Source organism: Octopus sinensis, linkage group LG15, assembly GCF_006345805.1.
Source record: "Octopus sinensis linkage group LG15, ASM634580v1, whole genome shotgun sequence".
Classification (NCBI taxonomy): domain Eukaryota; kingdom Metazoa; phylum Mollusca; class Cephalopoda; order Octopoda; family Octopodidae; genus Octopus; species Octopus sinensis.
Window position 1 is genome coordinate 8,059,038 of NC_043011.1, and position 22,263 is coordinate 8,081,300.

Here is a 22,263-nt window from a genome sequence, read left to right on the forward strand (position 1 = left end):
GACCAGCGTAGTGGATGTGGACAGAATAATAATAATAATAATCCTTTTTACTAAAGGCATAATTTGGGGGAGGGGACTAGTCAATTACATTGACCTCAGTGTGTCACTGGTACTTAATTTATCGACCCCGAAAGGATGAAAGACAGAGTTGGCCTCAGCAGAGTTTGAACTCAGAATGTAAAGATGGATGGAATGCTGCCAAGCACTTTACATGGCGTGCAAACGATTCTGCATCCTTTAATAATAATAATAATAATAATAATAATAATAATGATAATGATGATAATAATAATAATAATAATAATAATGATAATGATGATAATAATAATAATAATAATAATAATAATAATAATGATAATGATGATAATAATAATAATAATAATAATAATAATGATAATGATTTTAAATTTTTGCCACAAGGGCAGCTTGGAGTAGGGGTTTTAAGTTGATTACATCAACCCCAGTGTTTCATTGGTTCTTATTTTATTGACCCCGAAAAGATGAAAGGTAAAGTCAAACTCGGCGGAATTTGAACTCAGAACGTAGCGATGGATGAAATACCGTTAAGTATTCTGTCCAGCATGCTAACGATCCTGCCACCTAATTGCCACAATAATAAATAATAATAATGATAATAGCCTTAGCTGTGAGGAAGGGACCTGCTAAGAAATTGGAGCAAAATTGAAAAAAGAAAAAAAATAATAATAATAATAATAATAATAATAATAATAGGATGGTCATGTGGTCACAGCTTGAATGTCTTTCATCATAGGTCTGCTCAGACCAGGCCTGAGTGAAGTGACGAATGGAAGGGGCTTTATACAATTACAACAACAAAAGAAGAACAACATATACAAAACAAAGCGTTTCCTCAATCACAACTCCACTTTGCGTGTCTGTTGTAAAGAGTTCAGAACGTCTGTAACCAAATTGTGTAATGAACAGAAGTACAAATCGCTCATGGGGTCCTCATTTTTCTCTTTCGTACACAGTCTCGAGTACTCAAAACTAAGTTCCTGCAACCTGGGTGTTAATGGCTGAAAGCTTTGACCGCAGCTGGATGTTAGAAGTTTCGAAGCGGTCAGTATTTTCTCCTGGCTGTCGTAGTCGGAGAGATTGAGCAGCGAGGCCACTCTGTCGCACCATCCAGTAAGGGTCATCTTTTCTAGAAGATTTATGCTGAAAGCAGACAAGAAGAAACACAATATTTAGGTTGAGAATTAAGATGAAAAAAATCATCATCATCATCATCCAGTATTTTAAATCCGAGTTTTGACCCCATTCACCCTTTCATTACCAACTTAGCTGAAACCGGCTTTGGTTCCGAGTACAAATGTCTTGTTTACATAAGTTTTGAATTAGAATCTTCCACCAAACCTTAGTCACAATTTATGTTCCTAACACTAGCTGAATGACAACTAAGTTATTATACTAAATTCTTTGTTATATTTAAGATTAATTACATATATTTTTTTAATAATATATTATTATTATTATTATTAATATAAGGAAATCAATATTGAACTCATCATAAAGATATACCCGTGTGAAAGACCTTATTGCATTAAAAATATAAATAAATAAATATAAAAATATAAATATAATGTATAAAATAAATTTGAAAGTTTAAAAGTTTTGAACTGAGTTTTTAAGCATCTTACGATCGTTTCGCAGAAGAGTTGTCCCTATAATGAAATCCTATATCGATAAGCATTTATAGACAACACGTCTGCTCTTCAGAGATATAAAATATGAATATTGTATAATATATCGAATGATAGATTTTAAGATTAACTGAAAGAAATACAAAGCATCTCAAAATAAATACAATAATGAAAGGGTAAAAGGGGTGGCCAGATCTACCCCAATGCCATAGCAACCAAGGTAAGCAGGTGCCCATTCTCCTTTGCTATCATGAAGCTTTTTTGGAGCTGGATTTTCTACAGGGAGCATGTCCTTGCTTACCCTAAACCTCAGTTTCTAGACATGAGTGGTCCCAAGACCAAGGCCTCTGCCATGAGTTTTAAGAAATGTGTGTGCATATGTGTGTGTGTGTGTGTGTGTACATGTGTATACATGTATGTACTTGAATGTATACATGTGTGCAAGCATGTGGACATGTGTATGTATACATGTGTGTGTGTATATTTATATATTAATGCACATATGTTTGTGCTTGTATACATATGAGTGTATGTGTGTGAGCATATATTTCTGTACATGTGTGTTTATACATGTATGTATCTAGGTGTGGCCAAGTGGTTAAGCAATAAACTTGGTAAACATGAGTTCCAAAGTCTAATCCCATTGGGTAACATCTCAGGCAAAGGTCATCTACCACACCCTCAGGCTGACCCCAAAATTTACAGAGGAATCTAGGCAGATGGAAGACGCTAGATGGACCACAGTCAGGTCATTTGAAAGGTCGGCATTGTCACAGTGTGACCTATTGGTTCTGTCAAATGATTATGTCATAGGTAGACATGGGTTGGTGGGGTACTCAGTCACTTAGGCAATACTTTAAAGAGAAGGTGGCTCGATTGGTCAAAGACCTGAAATGCTCATTATTGAAACTGATGGAAGACACAAGAGTAAATGTCAGATCAAAGAGAAGAATTACGTTTGACCCAGAGAATGAGCATGTATGTGTATGAAAGAGTGTATGTTGGTGAATGCCTACACATATATATGAGCATTTAGGATATATATATTTATATATATATATATATATCATCATCATCATCATCATCATCATTTAACGTCCGCTTTCCATGCTAGCATGGGTTGGACGGTTCAACTGGGGTCTGGGGAGCCCGAAAGCTGCACCAGTCCAGTCAGATCTGGCAGTGTTTCTACAGCTGGATGCCCTTCCTAACGCCAACCACTCCGAGAGTGTAGTGGGTGATTTTATGTGCCACCGACACAGGTGCCAGACGAGGCTGGCAAACGGCCACGCTCGGATGGTGTTTTTTATGTGCCACCGACACAGGTGCCAGACGAGGCTGGCAGACGGCCACGCTCGGATGGTGTTTTTATGTGCACCGACACGGTCCAGACGAGTCTGGCAGACGGCCACGCTCGGATGGTTTTTATGTGCCACCGACACAGGTGCCAGACGAGCACCTCGGATGGTGTGTTTTATGTGCCACCGACACAGGTGCAGACGAGGCTGGCAGAACGGCCACGCTCGGATGGTGTTTTTATGTGCCACCGACACAGGTGCCAGACGAGCACGCTCGGATGGTGTTTTTTATGTGCCACCGACACAGGTGCCAGACGAGCTGGCAGACGCCACGCTCGGATGGTGTTTTTTATGTGCCACCGACACAGGTGCCAGACGAGGCTGGCAGACGGCCACGCTCGGATGGTGTTTTTATGTGCCACCGACACAGGTGCCAGACGAGCACGCTCGGATGGTGTTTTTATGTGCCACCGACACAGGTGCCAGATGAGGCTGGAAAACGGCCACGATCGGATGGTGCTTGTTACGTGCCCACAGCACGGAGGCCAGTCGATGCGGTACTGGCTACGGCCACGTTCGGATGGTTTTCTTATGTGCCACGTGCCACCGGCACTGGTACCACAAAGATACAAATTCCATTGATGTTCATCTATTTTGATTTGTTTTTTTTTCACTTGTCTCAACAGGTCTTCACAAGTGTCACAAGAAGGAAGGTATGCACAGGTGGACTGACTACGTCCCGGGTAGGGGCCATGGGTTATGGCCTGACTAGTCTTGCCGGGTCTTCGGATGGTGTTTTTATGTGCCACCGACACAGGTGCTAGATGAGGCTGGCGAACGGCCACGATCGGATGGTGTTTGTCATGTGCCCACCGCACTGACTACGGCACTGATGGATTTCTTGTGTGCCACAGGCACTGGTACCACAAGATACAAATTCCATTGATGTTCATCTATTTTGTCTATTTTGATTTGATTTTGATTTTCACTTGCCTCAACCAGTCTTCACAAGTGTCACAAGAAGGAAGGTATGCACAGGTGGACTGACTAGTCTTGCCGGGTCTTCGGAAGGTGTTTTTTATGTGCCACCGACACAGGTGCCAGATGAGGCTGGCGAACGGCCATGATCGGATGGTGTTTGTTACGTGCCCACAGCACGGAGGCCGGTCGATGCGGAACTGGCTACGGCCACGTTCGGATGGTTCTCATGTGTGCCGCCGGCACTGGTACCACAAAGTGTGTGCCACCGGCACTGGTACCACAAAGATACAGATTCCATTGATGTTCATCTATTTTGATTTGTTTTGATTTGATTTTCACTTGCCTCAACAGGTCTTCACAAGTGTCACAAGAAGGAAGGTATGCACAGGTGGACTGACTACGTCCCAGGTAGGGGCCATGGGTTATGGCCTGACTAGTCTTGCCGGGTCTTCGGATGGTGTTTTTATGTGCCACCGACACAGGTGCTAGATGAGGCTGGCGAACGGCCACGATCGGATGGTGTTTGTCATGTGCCCACAGCACGGAGGCCAGTCGATGCGGTACTGGCTACGGCCACTTTCGGATGGTTTTCTCTTGTGTGCCACCGGCACTGGTACCACAAAGATACAAATTCCATTGATGTTCATCTATTTTGATTTGTTTTGATTTGATTTTGATTTTGATTTTCACTTGCCTCAACAGGCCTTCACAAGTATCACAAGGAGGAAGGTATGCACAGGTGGACTGACTACGTCCCAGGTAGGGGCCATGGTTTATGGCCTGACTAGTCTTGCCGGGTCATATACTCTTTACTCTATTTTACTTGCTTCAGTCATTTGATTGTGGCCATGCTGGAGCACCACCTTTAGACGAGCAAATTGAACCAAGGACTTATTCTTTGAAAGCCTAGTACTTATTCTACCAGACACTTCTGCCGAACTGCCAAGTTATGGGACGTAAACACACCAACATCAGTTGTCAAGCGATGTTGGGGGGACAAACACAGACACACAAACATATACACACATATATATATATATATATATATATATATATATATATACGATGGGCTTCTTTCAGTTTCCGTCTCCCAAATCCACTCACAAGGCTTTGGTCGGCCAGAGGCTATAGTAGAAGATACTTGGCCAAGGTGTCACACAGTGGGACTGAACCTGGAACCATGTGGTTGGCAAGCAAGCAACTTACCACACATCCACTCCTATATATATACACATGTTTGCTGTTTACACACCCGTCTTCGTCTTTTGTAAATTCACAGGATATATATATATATATATATATATCACCATCATCAATGTCTGTCAGGAGTGGCTGTGTGGTAAGAAGCTTACTTCCCAACCACATGGTTCTAGGTTCAGTCCCACTGTGTGGCACCTAAGGCAAGTGCCTTCTCTAAAGCCTTGTGAGTGGATTTGGCAGAGAGAACCTGAAAAAAGCTCGTCGTATATATATATATATATATATGTATATACATACATACATACATATATATATATACCGAAGGAATGGCAGTCAAAGACCGTTTTTCCAATTTCTATAAGTGGAGAATCCAAAAACGAAGGCCCTTACGGCTCACATACACAAAACCGGAGTGGCAAATATACGAAGTCAGTCACTTACCGTTAATAGCGAACATGTGTTTCTGGATCGCAAACATAGAAATCAGTTTGAATTCCGTCATCAGCGCTATATTCGATAGCTTTGCCAAATGCCACTAGCTCTCACTTCTGACCCAGCGACATCAGATAGTGGGGGGAAGAGTGCAGATGTTAAAACTAAGCGGCGACTGGGAACGTAAATTTTCCCTCCAAAATTCTGCCATGCGCGCTTTCTGGGTAATCGTAATGGAATGAGGAATCCACATGGTAATTCAATAAAAATGGTAAATAATTTTCCTGTGGTTTTTCATGTAACCAACAATTATTTACCAGAAAAATTCGGTATGTAAATACGACAAATTAATTGTCAGGACCTTTGTAAGGTTGACAATTAATTTGTCGTATTTACATACTGAATTTTTCTGGTAAATAATTGTTGGTTACATGAAAAACCACAGGAAAATTATTTACCATTTTTATTGAATTACCATGTGGATTCCTCATTCCATTACGATTACCCAGAAAGCGCGCATGGCAGAATTTTGGAGGGAAAATTTACGTTCCCAGTCGCCGCTTAGTTTTAACATCTGCACTCTTCCCCCCACTATCTGATGTCGCTGGGTCAGAAGTGAGGGCTAGTGGCATTTAGTAAAGCTATCGAATATAGCGCCGATGACGGAATTCAAACTGATTTCTATGTTTGCGATCCAGAAACATATGTTCGCTATTAACGGTAAGTGACTGACTTCGTATATTTGCCACTCCGGTTTTGTGTATGTGAGCCATAAGGGTCTTCGTTTTTGGATTCTCCACTTATAGAAATTGGAAAAAAGGTCTTTGACTGCCATTTCTAATTCCTTCGGTATGAGGTGAAACAGCCTGCTGCTAACCTTCTTATTTTTTCTTTACTATATACTGAACCTTACAAAGGTCCTGACAATTAATTTGTCGTATTTACATACCGAATTTTTCCGGTAAATAATTGTTGGTTACATAAAAAACCACAGGAAAATTATTTACCATTTTTATTGAATATATATATATATATATATATATATATATATATATGTATGTATATGTGCATGTGTTTGTCCGCCATCATTGCTTGACAACCAATGTTAGAAAGAGTTGTGATGGTCATGGGCGGAAATCACAGAGTTGTCATTTAGTATGAGTTTATGAAATTATCACTACTGCTGCTCCTATTACCAATACTACTACTACTACTACTACTAAAAGTTTAGCTACTAATACAAGTAAGACCACTGCCACTAGTAATACCAAAATCTCTATCATGGTACCTGACAGTTAAAGCAGCCTAGCCAGGTGGATAATATACTCCACTTCTTCACTTACCTCTCATATTGTTGGAGTTTTTCTCTGTTTTTAATATTGTTGTCTTGTGAGTGAGATGCTGAAATTACCTGTAATTAAGAATAAAGGTAAGTTGAATGATTAGTGAAGTAATTAAAGAGACTGGTGCAGTAAATATTGATTGGTTGATTAGTAAATATTAATTGATTGACTGATATGTAATTATTGACTTTACAATATTCTGTGAAAATATGTCGGGCCACGGAGAAAAATATCACTTTTGCTTTGGAAAAACAAGTGAAGATTTGGTGACAGGAAGAGCATCCAGCCACAGAAAATCTGAGTCAAGAAAGTCCAATCCAACCCATGCAAGCATGGAAAAGAGGATGTTAAAGCAACGATGATGTCTGGAGGTGCAGGCATGGCTGTGTGGTGAAGAAGTTTACTTACCGACATCATGGTTTTGGGTTCAAGCACACAGCAGTGTGTGTCACCTTAGGCAAGTATTTTCTCCGATAGTTTCAAGCTGACCAAAACCTTGTCTTGTGAGTGGATTTGGTAGGTGGAAACTGAAAGAAGCCTATAGTGTATATATAAAAGATCTAGGCTGTCTGGTAAGAAGTTTGCTTCCCAACCATGTGGTCCTAGGTTCAGTCCCACTGTGTAGCACCTTAGGCAAGTGTCTTCTGCTATCGCCTTGGGCCAACCAAAGCCTTGTGAGTGGATTTGGCAGGTGGAAACTGAAAGAAGCCTGTTGTGTATATATAAAAGATCATGGTTGTGTTCAAAATTCTACCAAGACACCTGATGAAGGCTGGAGAGTAAATCAGCTGAAACGTTGTGGTAACAACAAACAAGATGATGACACATATCCGTCCAATGTAAATAATGTATAGAATTCCTCATCTCTAGAATATAGAACAATATAGACTGGTGGTTCACAACCATTTTAATATCTGATCCAGATCCAAAATGAGGGATTTTTTTAGGGGGGCTGCACCAAAAAACGTAAAGGACAAGTCAAAGGAAAATTTATAATTTTCAACCCTTTAGCATTTAAGCTAGTCATATCCGGCCAAAATATTCTTCCTGTTTTATGATCAAACTGGCCAGATTTAAAACAAAGTGGATAAATAAGTGTTACATTTGATAGAATATTTACATTATTTACATTTGACGGATATTTGTCATCATCTTGTTTGTTGTTAACACAACGTATCAGCTGATATACCCTCCAGCCTTCATCAGGTGTCTTGGGGACCTTTCAAACCTGGGTTCTCATTCCTAAGGTATTTTTCCCTAAGGTATATACCCACAGGCATATGGCGTAGAGGTTAAGAGAGCGGGTTACTAACCCCATGATTCTGAGTTCTATCTCAGACAGTGACCTGAATAATAATAATAACATCTAAAAATACCTTGGTAATGAGAACCCAGGTTCAAAATTTCCCCAAGAGACCTGATGAAGGCTGGAGGGTATATCAGCCGAAACATTGTGTTAATAACAAACAAGATGAGGACAAATATCCATCAAATGTAAATAATGTACATAATTCCTCATCTCTTAAATACAGAGCTGTATTATTTAATAGAATAATCTGAACACTAAAGGGTTAAAGAGCAAGGAACATCAGGGGCAAGTGGCAGGGATGGTTGAGGGCTGCATGTAACCCCGGGAGATGTGGTTGAGAACAGTTGATGTTGAGGCTTCTGTGTTTTTGCTCACCTTTTCTGAGATCAAATCTGCAAGAAGCGTTACAATCTTCACTTGAATAGCATCCGTCTTTGACTCGGAGTAGAGCTGGGTGAATGCAGACAGACCCCCGAGGGCCAGGAAACGCTGCTGTGCATTGAGATTGTGTCGCAGGAGCACCGATGCTGCGTAGAGGCACTTCTTTCGTACAGCCAGAGATGGCTCAGTGGAAATCATGGTGATGAGTTTCTGCATAACACCAGCATCAACTGCAGTTGACTGCACAACAGGATTACTGCACATTTATGAAAGAGAAAACAAAATAGATTAGTTTCTTTAATAATTAGTCAATTAAGCTTTTTTTTTTAATTTGACTGGATATAAGTGCAAGCATGGCTATGTGGTTAAGAAAGCTGCTTTGCAACTCATGTGGTTTGGGGTTCAGTCCCACGACATCATACCTTGGCAAGTGGCTTCTGTTATAGCCCTGGGTCAGCACTATCCGAGCGTGATCGTTGCCAGGGCTGCTGATTGGCTCCCGTGCTGGTGGCATGTAAAAAGCAACAGTTGAGTGTGATTGTTGCCAGTGTCACCTTATTGGCACATGTGCCAGTGGCACATGAAAAACAACATTCGAGCTTGGTTGTTGCCAGTGCTACCAGACTGGCTCCCATGCAGGTAGCATGCAAAAAACATCTTTTGAGCATGGTCATTGCCAGAACCACCTGACTGGCCCTTGTGCTGGTGGCACGTAAAAGCACCCACTATACTCTCAGAATGGTTGGCATTAGGAAGGGCATCCAGCTGTAGAAACTTTGCCAGATCGGATTGGAGCCTGGTGCAGCCTTCTGGCTTGCCAGTCCTCAGTCAATCCATCTAACCTATGCCAGCATGGAAAGTAGACGTTAAAAGACAATGATGATAGGTTCATCATCATCATTGTTCGACCGTGGTCGAGACAATGGAATTTACCATGCTACGCCAGACTTCACGGTCCATCATGGCATTATGGAGGTCCTGTTGCTGGATGCCTGTATCCCTGGAGATTACATCAGGGTAGGAGAGTGTGCGCCCTCTGGTATTGCGAGTAGATGGCTTCCAGAGGAGAAGAGTAGAAATTACCTCTTTTTCAGCTCTACAACAATGTCCAGCAAACTGGACTCTTCTACCTTTCACAAGAGATGATACAGGTGGTAGTTTCCCATATATTTGCATTTTGGTTGGATGGCGCTTCCATGAGAGATTTTGAGCTCTCATAAGGAGGCGAGTGTAGGTTCCATCCAACCGCCTCTCAAGCTTCTTTGATAACGTCCATAAAATTTATGATCCTTTTGAAATGATAGGTTACTTACCTCTGCATTGCTGATCCAAGTACAAAAGCTGTGTCATGTTTCACATCCGTGTCTGTGCTGTTTAGTAAGTTTACTAGGAGAGAGATTCCACCAAGTTCGGCAAACAGCTGGGCACTATCAATCTACAAAGGAAAGAGACAGGATGTCCTTAACATAACTTAGAGCACCAACACAAAGGGGCCTTAAAACCAGTGATTCACAGGCCAATGGCACACGCCCCACCAGTTGGATGTGGCAACTTTTAAAGGGCCATCAGTTACCCCAGAATGGGGTAATCTAAATAGAAAATTAATTAAATTTGCAATAAAGTTTCAATTAAAACTTCTTTCAAGTATGCACATAGATACACACACACAAGTATATGGCCAGGACTGGATTTCATACTGTTATCAAGAATAGTGTACATTGCAAGAAATAGCAGCCGAAATCTCCCTTAAATAATCCATGTACCATATTATGAAAATGAAGGACGCAATCCTAGACAGAAGAGAGTAGACATGATTGTATTTCATATAATCAACATGGATGGTGTACACTGCATAAACATAACTAAAAATAGCAGCTAAATCTCCCTTAAATCCCATTCCATCATCTTATGGAGAAAGAGGGTAGCAGCAAATCTCCCCCTCTCTTACTATGAAAAAGAAGTTTACAGTGGGAAACGTAGTCCTGAGTACTAAAGAGTGGTCATGGTTGGATTTCAAGCATATTCCATGGGCAGCATACATTGCATAAATACAAGAAATAACAGTTGGCTGCTTTCTCTAGCAGGCTTAGTAACCATGTGAGAGTAGTGACTCCTTACTGAGTTGATGGTGATGATGGTAACATACAAACTCAAGGGTGATAATGCTTCTGATGTTATTGATGGTGATGATGATGATGGTTTCAAATTTTGGCACAAGGCCAGCAATTTTGGGGAAGGGATTCAGCTGATTACATCGACCCCAGTACTCAACTGGTACTTATTTTATTGACCCCGAAAGTACAGGAATTTGAACTCAGAATATAAAGACAGAAGAAATGCCGTCAAGCATTTTCTCTGGCGCCGTAACGCCTCTGCCAGCTTACTGTAGCAACAGCAATCATCATCATCATTTAACGTCCATTGTCCATGCTGGTGTGGGATGGATGGTTTGACCAGGACTGGTAAGCTGAGGGGCTGCACCAGACCCCAGTCTGATCTGGCATGATTTCTACAGCTCAGTGCCCTTCATAATGAGTGTAATGGGTGCTTTGATGTGCCAGTTGCGTGACACCAGTATCTGTCATGACTATGTTCTAACACGGTTTGATAGGTCTTATACTTAAACATGGCATAATTGCTAAAGGTAAGGCCCAACACTTTAAAGGTGACTTTTACCTGCCACCGGCACGGGTGCTTGTTATGCGACACTGGCATCGACTACATTGCCTCCATGAGGCCCAATGCTTGACAAGTGCTTCTTGCGTGCCACCGGCTTAGGTGTCAGTTAATAATGCTTTCTACTCTAGGCACAAGGCCCAAAATTTTTTGGGAGGGGGCCAGTCACTTAGATCGACCCAAGTACGCAACTGGTACTTACTTTATTGGCCTCGAAAGGATGAAAGGCAAAGCTGACCTCAGCGGAATTTGAACTCAGAATGTAAAGACAGACGAAATACTGCTAAGCATTTTGCCCGGCGTGCTCACGTTTCTGCCAGCTTGCCGCCTTATTATTCCTTTCTACTCTAGGTACAAGGCCCCCAATTTTTTTGGGGGGTGGGGGGGAGCCAGTCGATTACATCGACCCCAGTGTTCAATTGGTACTTACTTTATCGACTCTGAAAGGATGAAAAGTAAATCCGACCTCGATGGAATTTGAACTCAGAACGTAACGGCACATGAAATACCTATTTCTTTACTACCCACAAGAGGCCAAACAAGGACAGACAAACGGATTAAGTCGATTACATCGACCCCAGTGCATAACTGGTACTTAATTTATCGACCCTGAAAGGATGAAAGGCAAAGTCGACCTTGGCGGAATTTGAACTCACAACGTAACAGCAGACGGAATACCACTAAGCATTTCGCCTGGCGTGCTAACAATTCTGCCAGCTTGCTGCCTTAATAATAATAATAATAATAATAATAATAATAATAATAATAATCTTCATCATGTTAGTTACAGTAATTACTCACCTGATGCAGAAAGAATTCCAATTCGGAGAGGATACTCTGAAGATCTTCCTTCTGGAGTACAGCATGATCCTTCAGCTGATCGTGTAAGATGGTGACGATTTGTGCATCAGATTTTATAGATGATCTCAGCATCTCATAATCCCTCTTTAGTAATGAAAGGAAATAAAATAAATACATGGAACATTAGTGTTTGTGTTGTCATGGTGGACGTATCCTGAGGCACTACTCATCCTACCACTCACACTCAACGTCTTCTCTTTCACTTCAACTTCAGTGAGTAGGACTTTCAGTTACTCAGATTGAAAGATTCTCAAGAAATCTCTCGTCCTTCTTCATTCCTTGAAGTTCATAATTTTCCTGTTCCTTGATTCATGGAAATATATGAGACAAAGCATTAAGGAAATCGAGGTCTCAGCTTTATATATATATAGGAAACCCAGGCCCCTACACCAAGGGGAGCAAGCATTGCAAGCTGTGCATAGTTGAGCAGGCAAGGATATTAAAGTACTCCCTCAACCTGGGGGAACATCTTAAATTCCAGGATGGAAGTCTTCAGTCCCTGCCAGCACTTCAGGAGATTCCTGCTGAAATCTGGTGGAATGGATTCCAGAGAGTGGTCTAAGGGAGAGAATTCCTTGCACTTAATCCTTTGTCTTTGTGTTCCGACAACCAGTGAGAAGGTCTTTTCTCTCTCCACTTTGAAGAGAGGTTGTAGGCCATTGGCCATTGTGGTCTGACAAGAGACTGAAGAGCTAAGTGCTTTACAGATGTGAAACCCTGGATAACCCCACAGACTGACCATAACTATGTCTATGGGGTTTTGTGGCTCAAAGCAAAGCAGGCCATGCTGTCCACTCTAGGAAACACTTAGTAAATGATCTACAAGCACTCAAGCAAACTGAGTCCTCAACTTGTTCCATTTGCCTCAGATGGAGAGGGGAGAGAGAGGGGGGGAGAAAGATGGTGAAGATGCAATGGGGAGGGAGCAGGGGCCACACACACACAGAGGTGATGGAGGGTTTAAGTAGTTTGAAAACTTGGTGCTTACCTTGCTACGGCTAACTTTCATTGCGTGGTCTTGATCCATGCTCTTGTGTTGTTTGAACTGTTTCAAAGCTTGCTTCAGGTCTTCAGGACTTAAATCATTTTTGTTTTTGTACCTCATGCCTTCAAAAACAATAAAATTAAGCAAAGAAAAAAAAAAAGAATCAGTTGCCTGTTGATTAATGACCCACGGTAATCAGGTTTATTTCTTCTAGACAAATAGAATCATCCAATCTTGTTAATGCTGACTGCAACTGAAAATATGTGGTGCTGAGACTGCTAGAAGTGGTTTCTCCTTGAGCAGATGGATAGATTAAAACAGCAAAATAAAGAGAACAAAACAGTTGGCATCACTCGAATAAACAGACTCTGGAAGAGACTCTATCTCTTTATATTCCCTATTTTAAATTAAATGTTTTTTCAAGTGATGACAAATGCTTTTTCATTTTTTTCTTCTAATCTATATACACATACATACCTATATTCATGTATGTATATACAAATGTGTGTGTGTTGTCACTTAACCTTCTAATAATATATTTCTTTATTGCCCACAAGGGGCTAAACATAGAGGGGGCAAACAAGGACAGACAAAGGGATTAGGTCGATTACATCGATCCCAGTGCGAAACTGGTACTTTATTTATCGACCCCGAAAGGATGAAAGGCAAAGTCGACCTCGGCAGAATTTGAACTCGGAACGTAACGATAGACAAAATACTGCAAAGCATTTCGCCCGGTGCGCTAACGTGTCTGCCAGCTACATGATACAATCTTAAAAACAAGGAGGGCACATTGAATAATGAACTCAAAGACGATCCACTTGTATTGAAAGCCAGGTTGATCATCTTTGATTGTAGGTCTGTTCAATCAGGGCCTGTTTTGAGTTAAACATCCAGCAAAAAAGTGCTAAGGCTGTACAAAAAGGTTAATTAAGGAAAAGAAATAAATAAATAAACCCTGTTTACCTTCTCTGTTTTCAGATTTCCAGTATTCCAAATCTTCTGCTGACTGGCCTGGCATTAATTTCGCTTGTTTCTGACCAGTTTGTAAGTCTAGTCGTACCTGTAGACCTGGAGGGATTGCTTGTCCTAGAAGCGATAAAGAAAGCAATTAAAAATAAACAATTACATATAGAAAGCATCCACATCATCATCATCATCATCATTTAACATCTGTCTTCCATGATGGTTTCGGTTAGATGGTTTGACCGGAACTGACAAGCCACAGCACAAACCTCCACTGACATAAAACAACAACAACAACAACAACAATGTCAATGTAATATTCACCTTCTTTAACTTCTTGCCACTCTTCAGATGGTTGGAATAAATCTAATTTCTTTTGTCCTTCGGAGTCAATTGTTATACTAACACCCTCTGTAAATAATAATAACAATAATAATAACGATGATGATGATAATAATAATAGTAATGATAATAATAATAATAATAATAACAATTGTCCATACCCTACGTAATATGCTGTCTCTGTAATCTCAAATTTTAAAACAAGCTCATAATTTTCTTGTGTTTTCTTAGACATTCTCTAAAACAATACTATGTACAAAAACCAAATATATGGCACAGTAGGCATAACAACAACACGAACTTCCAATTTGTTGTCTCTTGAGGTCTCTGGGTGAGACTTGGAGCCAACTTGTACAAATGAAAAGCAAAAGTCAAACATGAAATAATAATAATAATAATCATGATCTTAACCGATTGGAAGTGTTATCATGTACATTGTTTTGTTTTGGCATAAAAGATGAGCTAACAGCAAATATTCTGCTCAACACCACAGATTTGCTTGTCAGTTGTTTGACCTTAACCAGTTGAGCATGTCCCTTAGTGGCTGACAATTTCTGATTTCAGGCAGAAGTAGTAGGGGAGCATCATAGCTGTGTGTTGAGAGGAAGTCTTTGGGGTTTGAATAATTCTCCTTTGGAAACATGGGTGTTTTGTTCAACATCCTTAAACAACCTTTATTCAGGGACCTTTTGAGTGAGATGGGCTACTCGACTTGAAGAAAACTCTAACTGGGCCCGTGCCCTGCAAGGGGACTAGAGCAATGTTGATATGAGATCACCATGTCACGCACATATGGTTGTGATGCATGTGCCTTGTGTACCCTTATCAGATGGGCAGTCATGATCGGTATACAGGGCTTTGTATATTTTACCCCAGTGTCACTTAAATGGCATGCACTGCTTTCTCACTCAATAATAAAAAGTACAGACTGCTAAAAGACGAAATTGCAAGAACGTGGACTATAAGGGGTGTCTGTCATTCCTGTAGTTGCAGGGGCACTCAGAACACTAACAACCAAGTTTGAGAAATATGTCAGAATTGACATGAGAGCAGAGCAAGCCACAAAAAACTGCTCTGTTGGGGACAGCTAGGATTTTGAGATTGGTGATTGGGTGTTGAATGTCTCCAATGATAGGAGTGGCTGTGTGGTAAGTAGCTTGCTTACCAACCACATGGTTCCGGGTTCAGTCCCACTGCGTGGAACCTTGGGCTGACAAAGCCTTGTGAATGGGTTTGGTAGACAAAACTTAAAGAAGCCTGTCATATATGTGTGTGTGTGTGTGTGTGTGTGTGTATGTTTGTGTGTCTGTGATTGCCCCCCCCCCCAACATTACCTGACAACCGATGTTGATGTGTATACGTTCCCATAACTTATCGGTTCGGCAAAAGAGTCCGACAGAATAAGTACTAGGCTTACAAAGAATAAGTCCTGGGGTTGACTTGCTCGACTAAAGGCAGTACTCCAGCATGGCCACAGTCAAATGACTGAAACAAATAAAAGAAATAAAAGAAGAACCAAGAATCAGAGCTTATAACGTGCAGAAAGAGACCCTGTGAGACCCCTGACGGCCGATTGTTGTCTGCTCTCACAGAAGCTACTAGAACAAACAAGACTGAATGTTCTGAAAAGTAAAACAATAATAATAGTAATACTCTCTATTAAAGGAACAAGGTCTGAAATTTTGTGGGGAGGTGAGTAGGCTAATTGATTAGACTGACCCCCAATATGCAGCAGGTATTTTTTTTTTATTGTTACTAGCCAACGTCACCCTAAGGTGACATGGGCCAGTAACAATAAAAGCTAGTGGCACGTGAAACATTCGAGCGAGGTCTTCACCAGTGCCACTGGACTGGCTCCTCTGCAGGTGGCACGTAAAAAGCACCATTTGGGCGTGACCGTTGCCAGTACCACCAAACTGGCCCTCATGCCAGTGGCACATAAAAGCACCCAGTATACTCTCGGAACGGTTGGCATTAGGAAGGGCATCCAGCTGTAGAAACTCTGCCAGATCAGATTGGAGTCTGGTTCGCTAGACCTCAGTCAATTTGCCCAACCCATGCTAGCATGGAAAGCGGACGTTAAATGATGATGATGATGATGATGATGATCCCAAAAGGATGACAGACAGAGTCGACCTCAGCAGAGTTTGAACTCAGAAAGTAAAGACAGATGAAATACTGAAAATCCGTTGTATATATATATATCTATTTATATAAATTTGTGAGGGTGTCTATGGGTCTGTCCCCCATCACTGCTTAAGGAGCAAAACACAAACACAAACAGAGAAATCATTTGTAACTGACTCACCACCATCCTCTGTATCCTTTTCGTTCCCAGCATTGGTACCAGTATCATCATCACCATCATCGTCAGTCTTGACAGCTGTCAATGCAGAAGCTGACGAAGATGGGGATGGTTCTTCCGCAGACACTTGGTGCCAGGAGTTGAGGAATAGCAGTGGTAGTGTCAGTAGCAGTAATAGAGAACAGGCAGACCTGAAGAGTGGTTGAACCATTTTCATGGGTGTTGTGTCGCAGATGTTAAAAATCAAATCAAATCTGAAAAAACAACAAACAGTACAGCAGTAATTAGCAAGAGTTTAACCATTTTGTAATTATCTTAATGAGCTGGTGTCAGGTTTCCCTCTTTTTTAACCCATTAGAATTCAGATTACTCTGTCAAATGTGATGCTTATATATTCACATTTGCTTTTATTTAATCATGAACTTTACGTACATTATTTACATTTGACGGATATTTGACCTCATCTTGTTTGTTGTTAACACAACGCTTCAGCTGATAAACCCTCCAGCCTTCATCAGGTGTCTTGGGGGAAATTTCCAACCTGGGTTCTTATTCCTAAGGTATTTTTCGATGTTATTATTATTATTCAGGTCACTGCCTGGAATAGAACTCTGGGTTTAGTAGCCCGCACTCTTAACCACTATGCCATATGCCCATGACAAAAGGGTGGAGCAATTGCAAAAAACAGCACTACTTGGAACCGCTCGAATACTCCGGAAGGTGCTTAAAAAGTAAGAGGTGCTACCTTAGTTCACTGGTAGTGAACAGCTGACACTGTAATACATCTCCAGTGTTAGAAGCTGTGCAAAGGCGATGATGATGATGATGATAACAACAACAACATCATAAAATACCTTAGGAATGAGAACCCAGGTTCGAAATTTCCCCAAGACACCTGAAGAGGGCTGGAGGGTATATCAGCCGAAACGTTGTGAAGACAAATATCTGTCAAATGTAAATTATGTACATAGGTGCAGTAGTGGCTGTGTGGTAAGTAGCTTGTTTACCAACCACATGGTTCCGGGTTTAGTCCCACTGCGTGGCACCTTGGGCAAGTGTCTTCTACTATAGCCTCAGGCCGACCAAAGCCTTGTGAGTGGATTTGGTAGATGGAAACTGAAAAGAAGCCTGTCGTATATATGTATATATATATATGTGCATGTGTGTTTGTGTATCTGTGTTTGTCCCCCTAGCATTGCTTGACAACCGATGCTGGTGTGTTTATGTCCCCGTCACTTAGCGGTTCGGCAAAAGAGACCGATAGAATAAGTACTGGGCTTAGAAAAGAATAAGTCCCGGGGTCGAGTTGCTCGATTAAAGGCAGTGCTCCAGCATGGCCGCAGTCAAATTACTGAAACAAGTAAAAGAGCAATTCCTCATCTCTTAAATATAGAACTGTATAATAATGAACTATCTTATAGCTTTGAGATTTTGTTGATTTTTAGAGTGACATTGTCAGGTAGGTGTGAGAGGCAAGATCTGGTCAGTTTGAACATAGAACAGGCAGAAAATTTGGGCTGGATTTAGCAGGTTTAAATGTTAAAGGTTTGGCCTTTTAATATTAAGAACATCCAGTCAAATGTATTGCTTATTTATTAAAATTGTTTTGAATTAAACATGCCTTATCTCATTGCTTTGAAATGATGCGATTGTTTATTGTTACAACGACATTGTAGGGTAGGTGTGAAAGGCTGGATCTGGCTAGTTTGAACATAAAACAGATAGAATATTTGGGCCAAATATGGCCACTCTAAATGCTGTAGAGTTAAACTTTTTTTTTTTACTTCAAGGTCAATTCAAGTTGAGCAGAGCTATAATCATAAGTGATCCAGATATGACCACCCCAGTCTATCTCAGAGACTTTACATATCTACGACACTATCTTCCCTCAAATTATACGTTGCTATTGATCTCATCAAGATGAAAAGGAGATTTGGCTGCTATTTCTAGCGATCACTTAGAGGTTTCCTGGTTGTTTGACCCCCAAATCAGATCACATTGAGAAGACCTGTGATCAGAATTGATCCAGATATGCAGACATGGTTGAATGGTGAAGACACTTTCCTCCCAATCAAGTGGTCCTGAGTTCAGTCCCACTGCATGGTACCTTGGCCAAGTGTCTTCTTCAGCAGCCCTGAACAGACTAAAGCCCTAAGAAGGGATTTGGCAGATGGAGACTGAAAGAAGCCTGTCATATATTCATACATATATATGTATTATATATGTGAGTCATGGTGTTTATGTCCTCCATCATGGTTTGACAACCAGTGTTGCTTTGTTTATGGCCCCCATGACTTAGCAGTTCAGCAAAAGAAACTAATAGAATAAGTACCAGCCTTAAAGAAGCAACTATTAGGGGGTGTTATTCCAACTAAACCCTTCAATCCAGGAACTGAAACAAGTAAAACACAAATGACACTCCATCTTTTTCCCAGACATTTACATATTTAGCAAAATGCTATCCAGTGTGTCCCCTAACCCAACGTTCTCAAGAAAGTTGGACCCGGCATGGTTTGAACAGAGACTATACAGCAGCATATAGAACTGAGCAGCATGATGGTTGTGGCCTTCAGGCACAGGTCGACAGGCCACGATCGTGGCCCAGATAGATGCATTTAATTTGTGGGCGTTTGTTGGGGTCTAAATGTTACTCAAACGCTCCGATACCCACCCCAGAGGACTAATAGTTCAACTAATGACTTTCCAGACGATGTAAAACTTTCCACCATTATATACTAAGTAGATATTTTAACTATTTTTTGCTTTTTATGTGTGCATGGTAGTCTCATTTTCCTAAAATCTGCTCAGCAGCCCATGCTATGTAAGTTCAAATCCCAGTGCTTCAGGGGTCAGTAATAATAGTGAAGTTGTTTTCCTGAATGTTTTCGTTATTTTCAAAATTGATTGAAACAAAAAGAAGTCTTACTCTTTTTACTTGTTTCAGTCATTTGACTGCGGCCATGCTAGAGCACCGCCTTTAATCGAACAACTCGACCCCGAGACTTATTCTTTTGTAAGCCCAGTACTTATTCTATCGGTCTCTTTTGCTGAACCGCTAAGTAATGGGGACATAAACACACAAGCAATGCGAGGGGGACAAACATAGACACACAAACACACACACGCATATATATATATATACATATATACGACAGGCTTCTTTCAGTTTCCGTCTACCAAATCCACTCACAAGGCTTTGGTCGGCCCGGGGCTATAGTAAAAGACACTTGCCCAAGGTGTCACGCAGTGGGACTGAACCCGGAACCATGTGGTTGGTAAACAAGCTACTTACCACACAGCCATTCCTGCGTCTGTTCTAAAAGAAATATGGTTTGGGTTAAAGTGATCTCAATTAAAAATATTCTACCAAAATTTTATATAAATTTATGTTGCAAACACCAGCTTAATACAACAAAAGTTATTCCACTAAAATTCTTCATTAATTTCAAAACTACTTGAAAGAGAAGTTTGGTAACAAAAGTGTTAAAGTGATCTAAATTGAAATCTTCCATCAAGCCTTTATGTTAATTTATGTTCTAAATACCAGTTATCATTTTATTGAATTCTTCATTAATTTCAAAATGAGTAAGAAAAATAACCCTCTTTCAGCAGAATGATGATAACGAACGGGTCGAATCGTTTCTAACATCAGAAGTGTCAAAAATGATAAGAAGTTCAAGAACATAATTATCACAGACACAGGAAGAACTATTGCATCTATAGCAGAAGACTGAAGCAATATAAAACGGTTACGAATTTAGGAACGTTTTCTGTGAGTAGGTTAGACGAAATTATCGATCTCAGTACATGGTTCGTATTTCAATTTATCGACCCCCGGAAGACTGAAAGAGTTAGGGTTAGGGTAAAGTCTTGAGCTGTGGTTCTCAACCGGCGTCCAAATAAGATTTTGTGGGGTCCATGCAACGAAATAGTAGATTGGGTATCAACAATAATATTTTAAGGGTTCTTGAAAAAGTTTTGCTTTAGATGTATGTATTGGCGCGCAGGGCAAGAAACTACTGGGTTCCTTTCTCTAACATTTTACATAGTTCAACCTACACAAGTTAATGTGTGAAAAACAAAACAGGAATTTTGAAAGAAGTTTCTATAAAACTAGTTTATAAACATCGAATGGTTTTAGTGGAGTCCACCAGAATAAAATAGCAATCAAAGGGATCCATAGATAAAAAAAAATGGTTGAGAACCCCTGCTTTAGAGAATCTGAATTCCTAAACTTTAAAGTAGTTAAGTCATTCACCTTGTATAATGAAAGGTAAGGGAATAGTTTAACTCTTTCACATTCACGCAATGTTTCCAATTAAAATAAAAAGACGAGGTTCAAAGTCACTCTAAGAACAGGTACTGTTTGAGCGATTCACGGTTAATGAGTAATAAGTTTATTGTCGGTACAACCCTCGGCTATATTTGGCTTGTAGCTGAAGTTTATAAATATATATATTATTATATACCTTGTTCCTTATGTATTCACAATTAAAGAAAAAAAAATTAAGGGTACATTTTTAATGATTTCATTATTTTATACACATTTCATTATTTTGATAACAAGAGCGAAATTGAATTGTCTCGTATATACATCCGTTTATATACGCGCGCGTGTGTGTGTATAAGACGTACATTAATTTATAAACATACATATATTCATTTATATACATAATTTACACACACCTACATACTGAATTATGTATTGTATACATATTTACACAACTATATATATATTCGAAATATACACGCACACATACATACTACGTTTACATGTATATAATGATTTATACACATACACGCTATACATACACTAATATTTATACACATAGGCATATATATATGTGTATTGCATTTGAACATGTAAAGATGTAAAGTATGAGTTACAATAAGAAAAACATAATCCTTGTTGTAAAAGTAATAATCACAGAAAAGTTCGGAAGAGAAAATTAAAACAGAAATCTTTACATAAACATACACACATACCTTTACATACAAAGTTACTGTGTAAAAGAGTTCAAAAATATTTTACCTGGTGTTGTTTACAAACTGACGATGTTGTAATTAGCTTGCGTAATATCTTTCACTCCTTATATATATATATATATATATATATATATATAATATATATATATATATATATATATATATATAATATATATATATATCAAGATTAATCAACCGAAATTGCGAGGATGATCCGGTTCTTGACTGAAGATTGAAGACTTCGAATGTCCCGTCCGTGTTTTTTGTATCGTCTTTTAAATGTTTTACGTTCTTGTCCCAGTTTGTACTTTTCTACATATAATATATATATATATATAATATATATATATATATATATAATGTGTGTGTGTGTGTTAATCGCGGTTTCTTTCTTTATATATATATATCTTCTTTTAACCGCTTGTTTTAAACTGTATTGCTTTGTCTCTTTAATTTTTAAATGGTAACTGGACAAAATAGCACACACACACAAAAAAAAAAACCACCAGTAGCAGAAGAAAAGAAAAATGTAAC

The 22,263-nt window shown here is 40.0% G+C and overlaps 1 protein-coding gene across 2 annotated transcripts; it reads right to left on the bottom strand.

The window, feature by feature from the left end:
* Window positions 1-546: 546 nt before the first annotated feature.
* Window positions 547-21,919, bottom strand: LOC115219860 (nucleotide exchange factor SIL1-like). 2 transcript variants are annotated; one of them, XM_036509437.1, is made up of 11 exons: window positions 21,901-21,919; window positions 21,776-21,841; window positions 16,747-16,997; window positions 14,421-14,507; window positions 14,097-14,219; window positions 13,134-13,252; window positions 12,086-12,229; window positions 9,922-10,043; window positions 8,603-8,864; window positions 6,919-6,986; window positions 547-1,179 (listed from the first exon to the last, which is right to left on the bottom strand). In XM_036509437.1, exons 3-11 carry the CDS (start codon window positions 16,958-16,960, stop codon window positions 876-878), a joined length of 1,443 nt encoding a protein of 480 aa, XP_036365330.1. In that variant the 5' UTR covers window positions 16,961-16,997; window positions 21,776-21,841; window positions 21,901-21,919; the 3' UTR covers window positions 547-875. The 2 variants fall into 2 exon arrangements, with proteins under 2 accessions (XP_036365330.1, XP_036365329.1); XM_036509436.1 differs by lacking the exon at window positions 21,901-21,919 and having other exon boundaries at window positions 21,776-21,859.
* Between the last annotated feature and the right edge of the window lie 344 nt (window positions 21,920-22,263).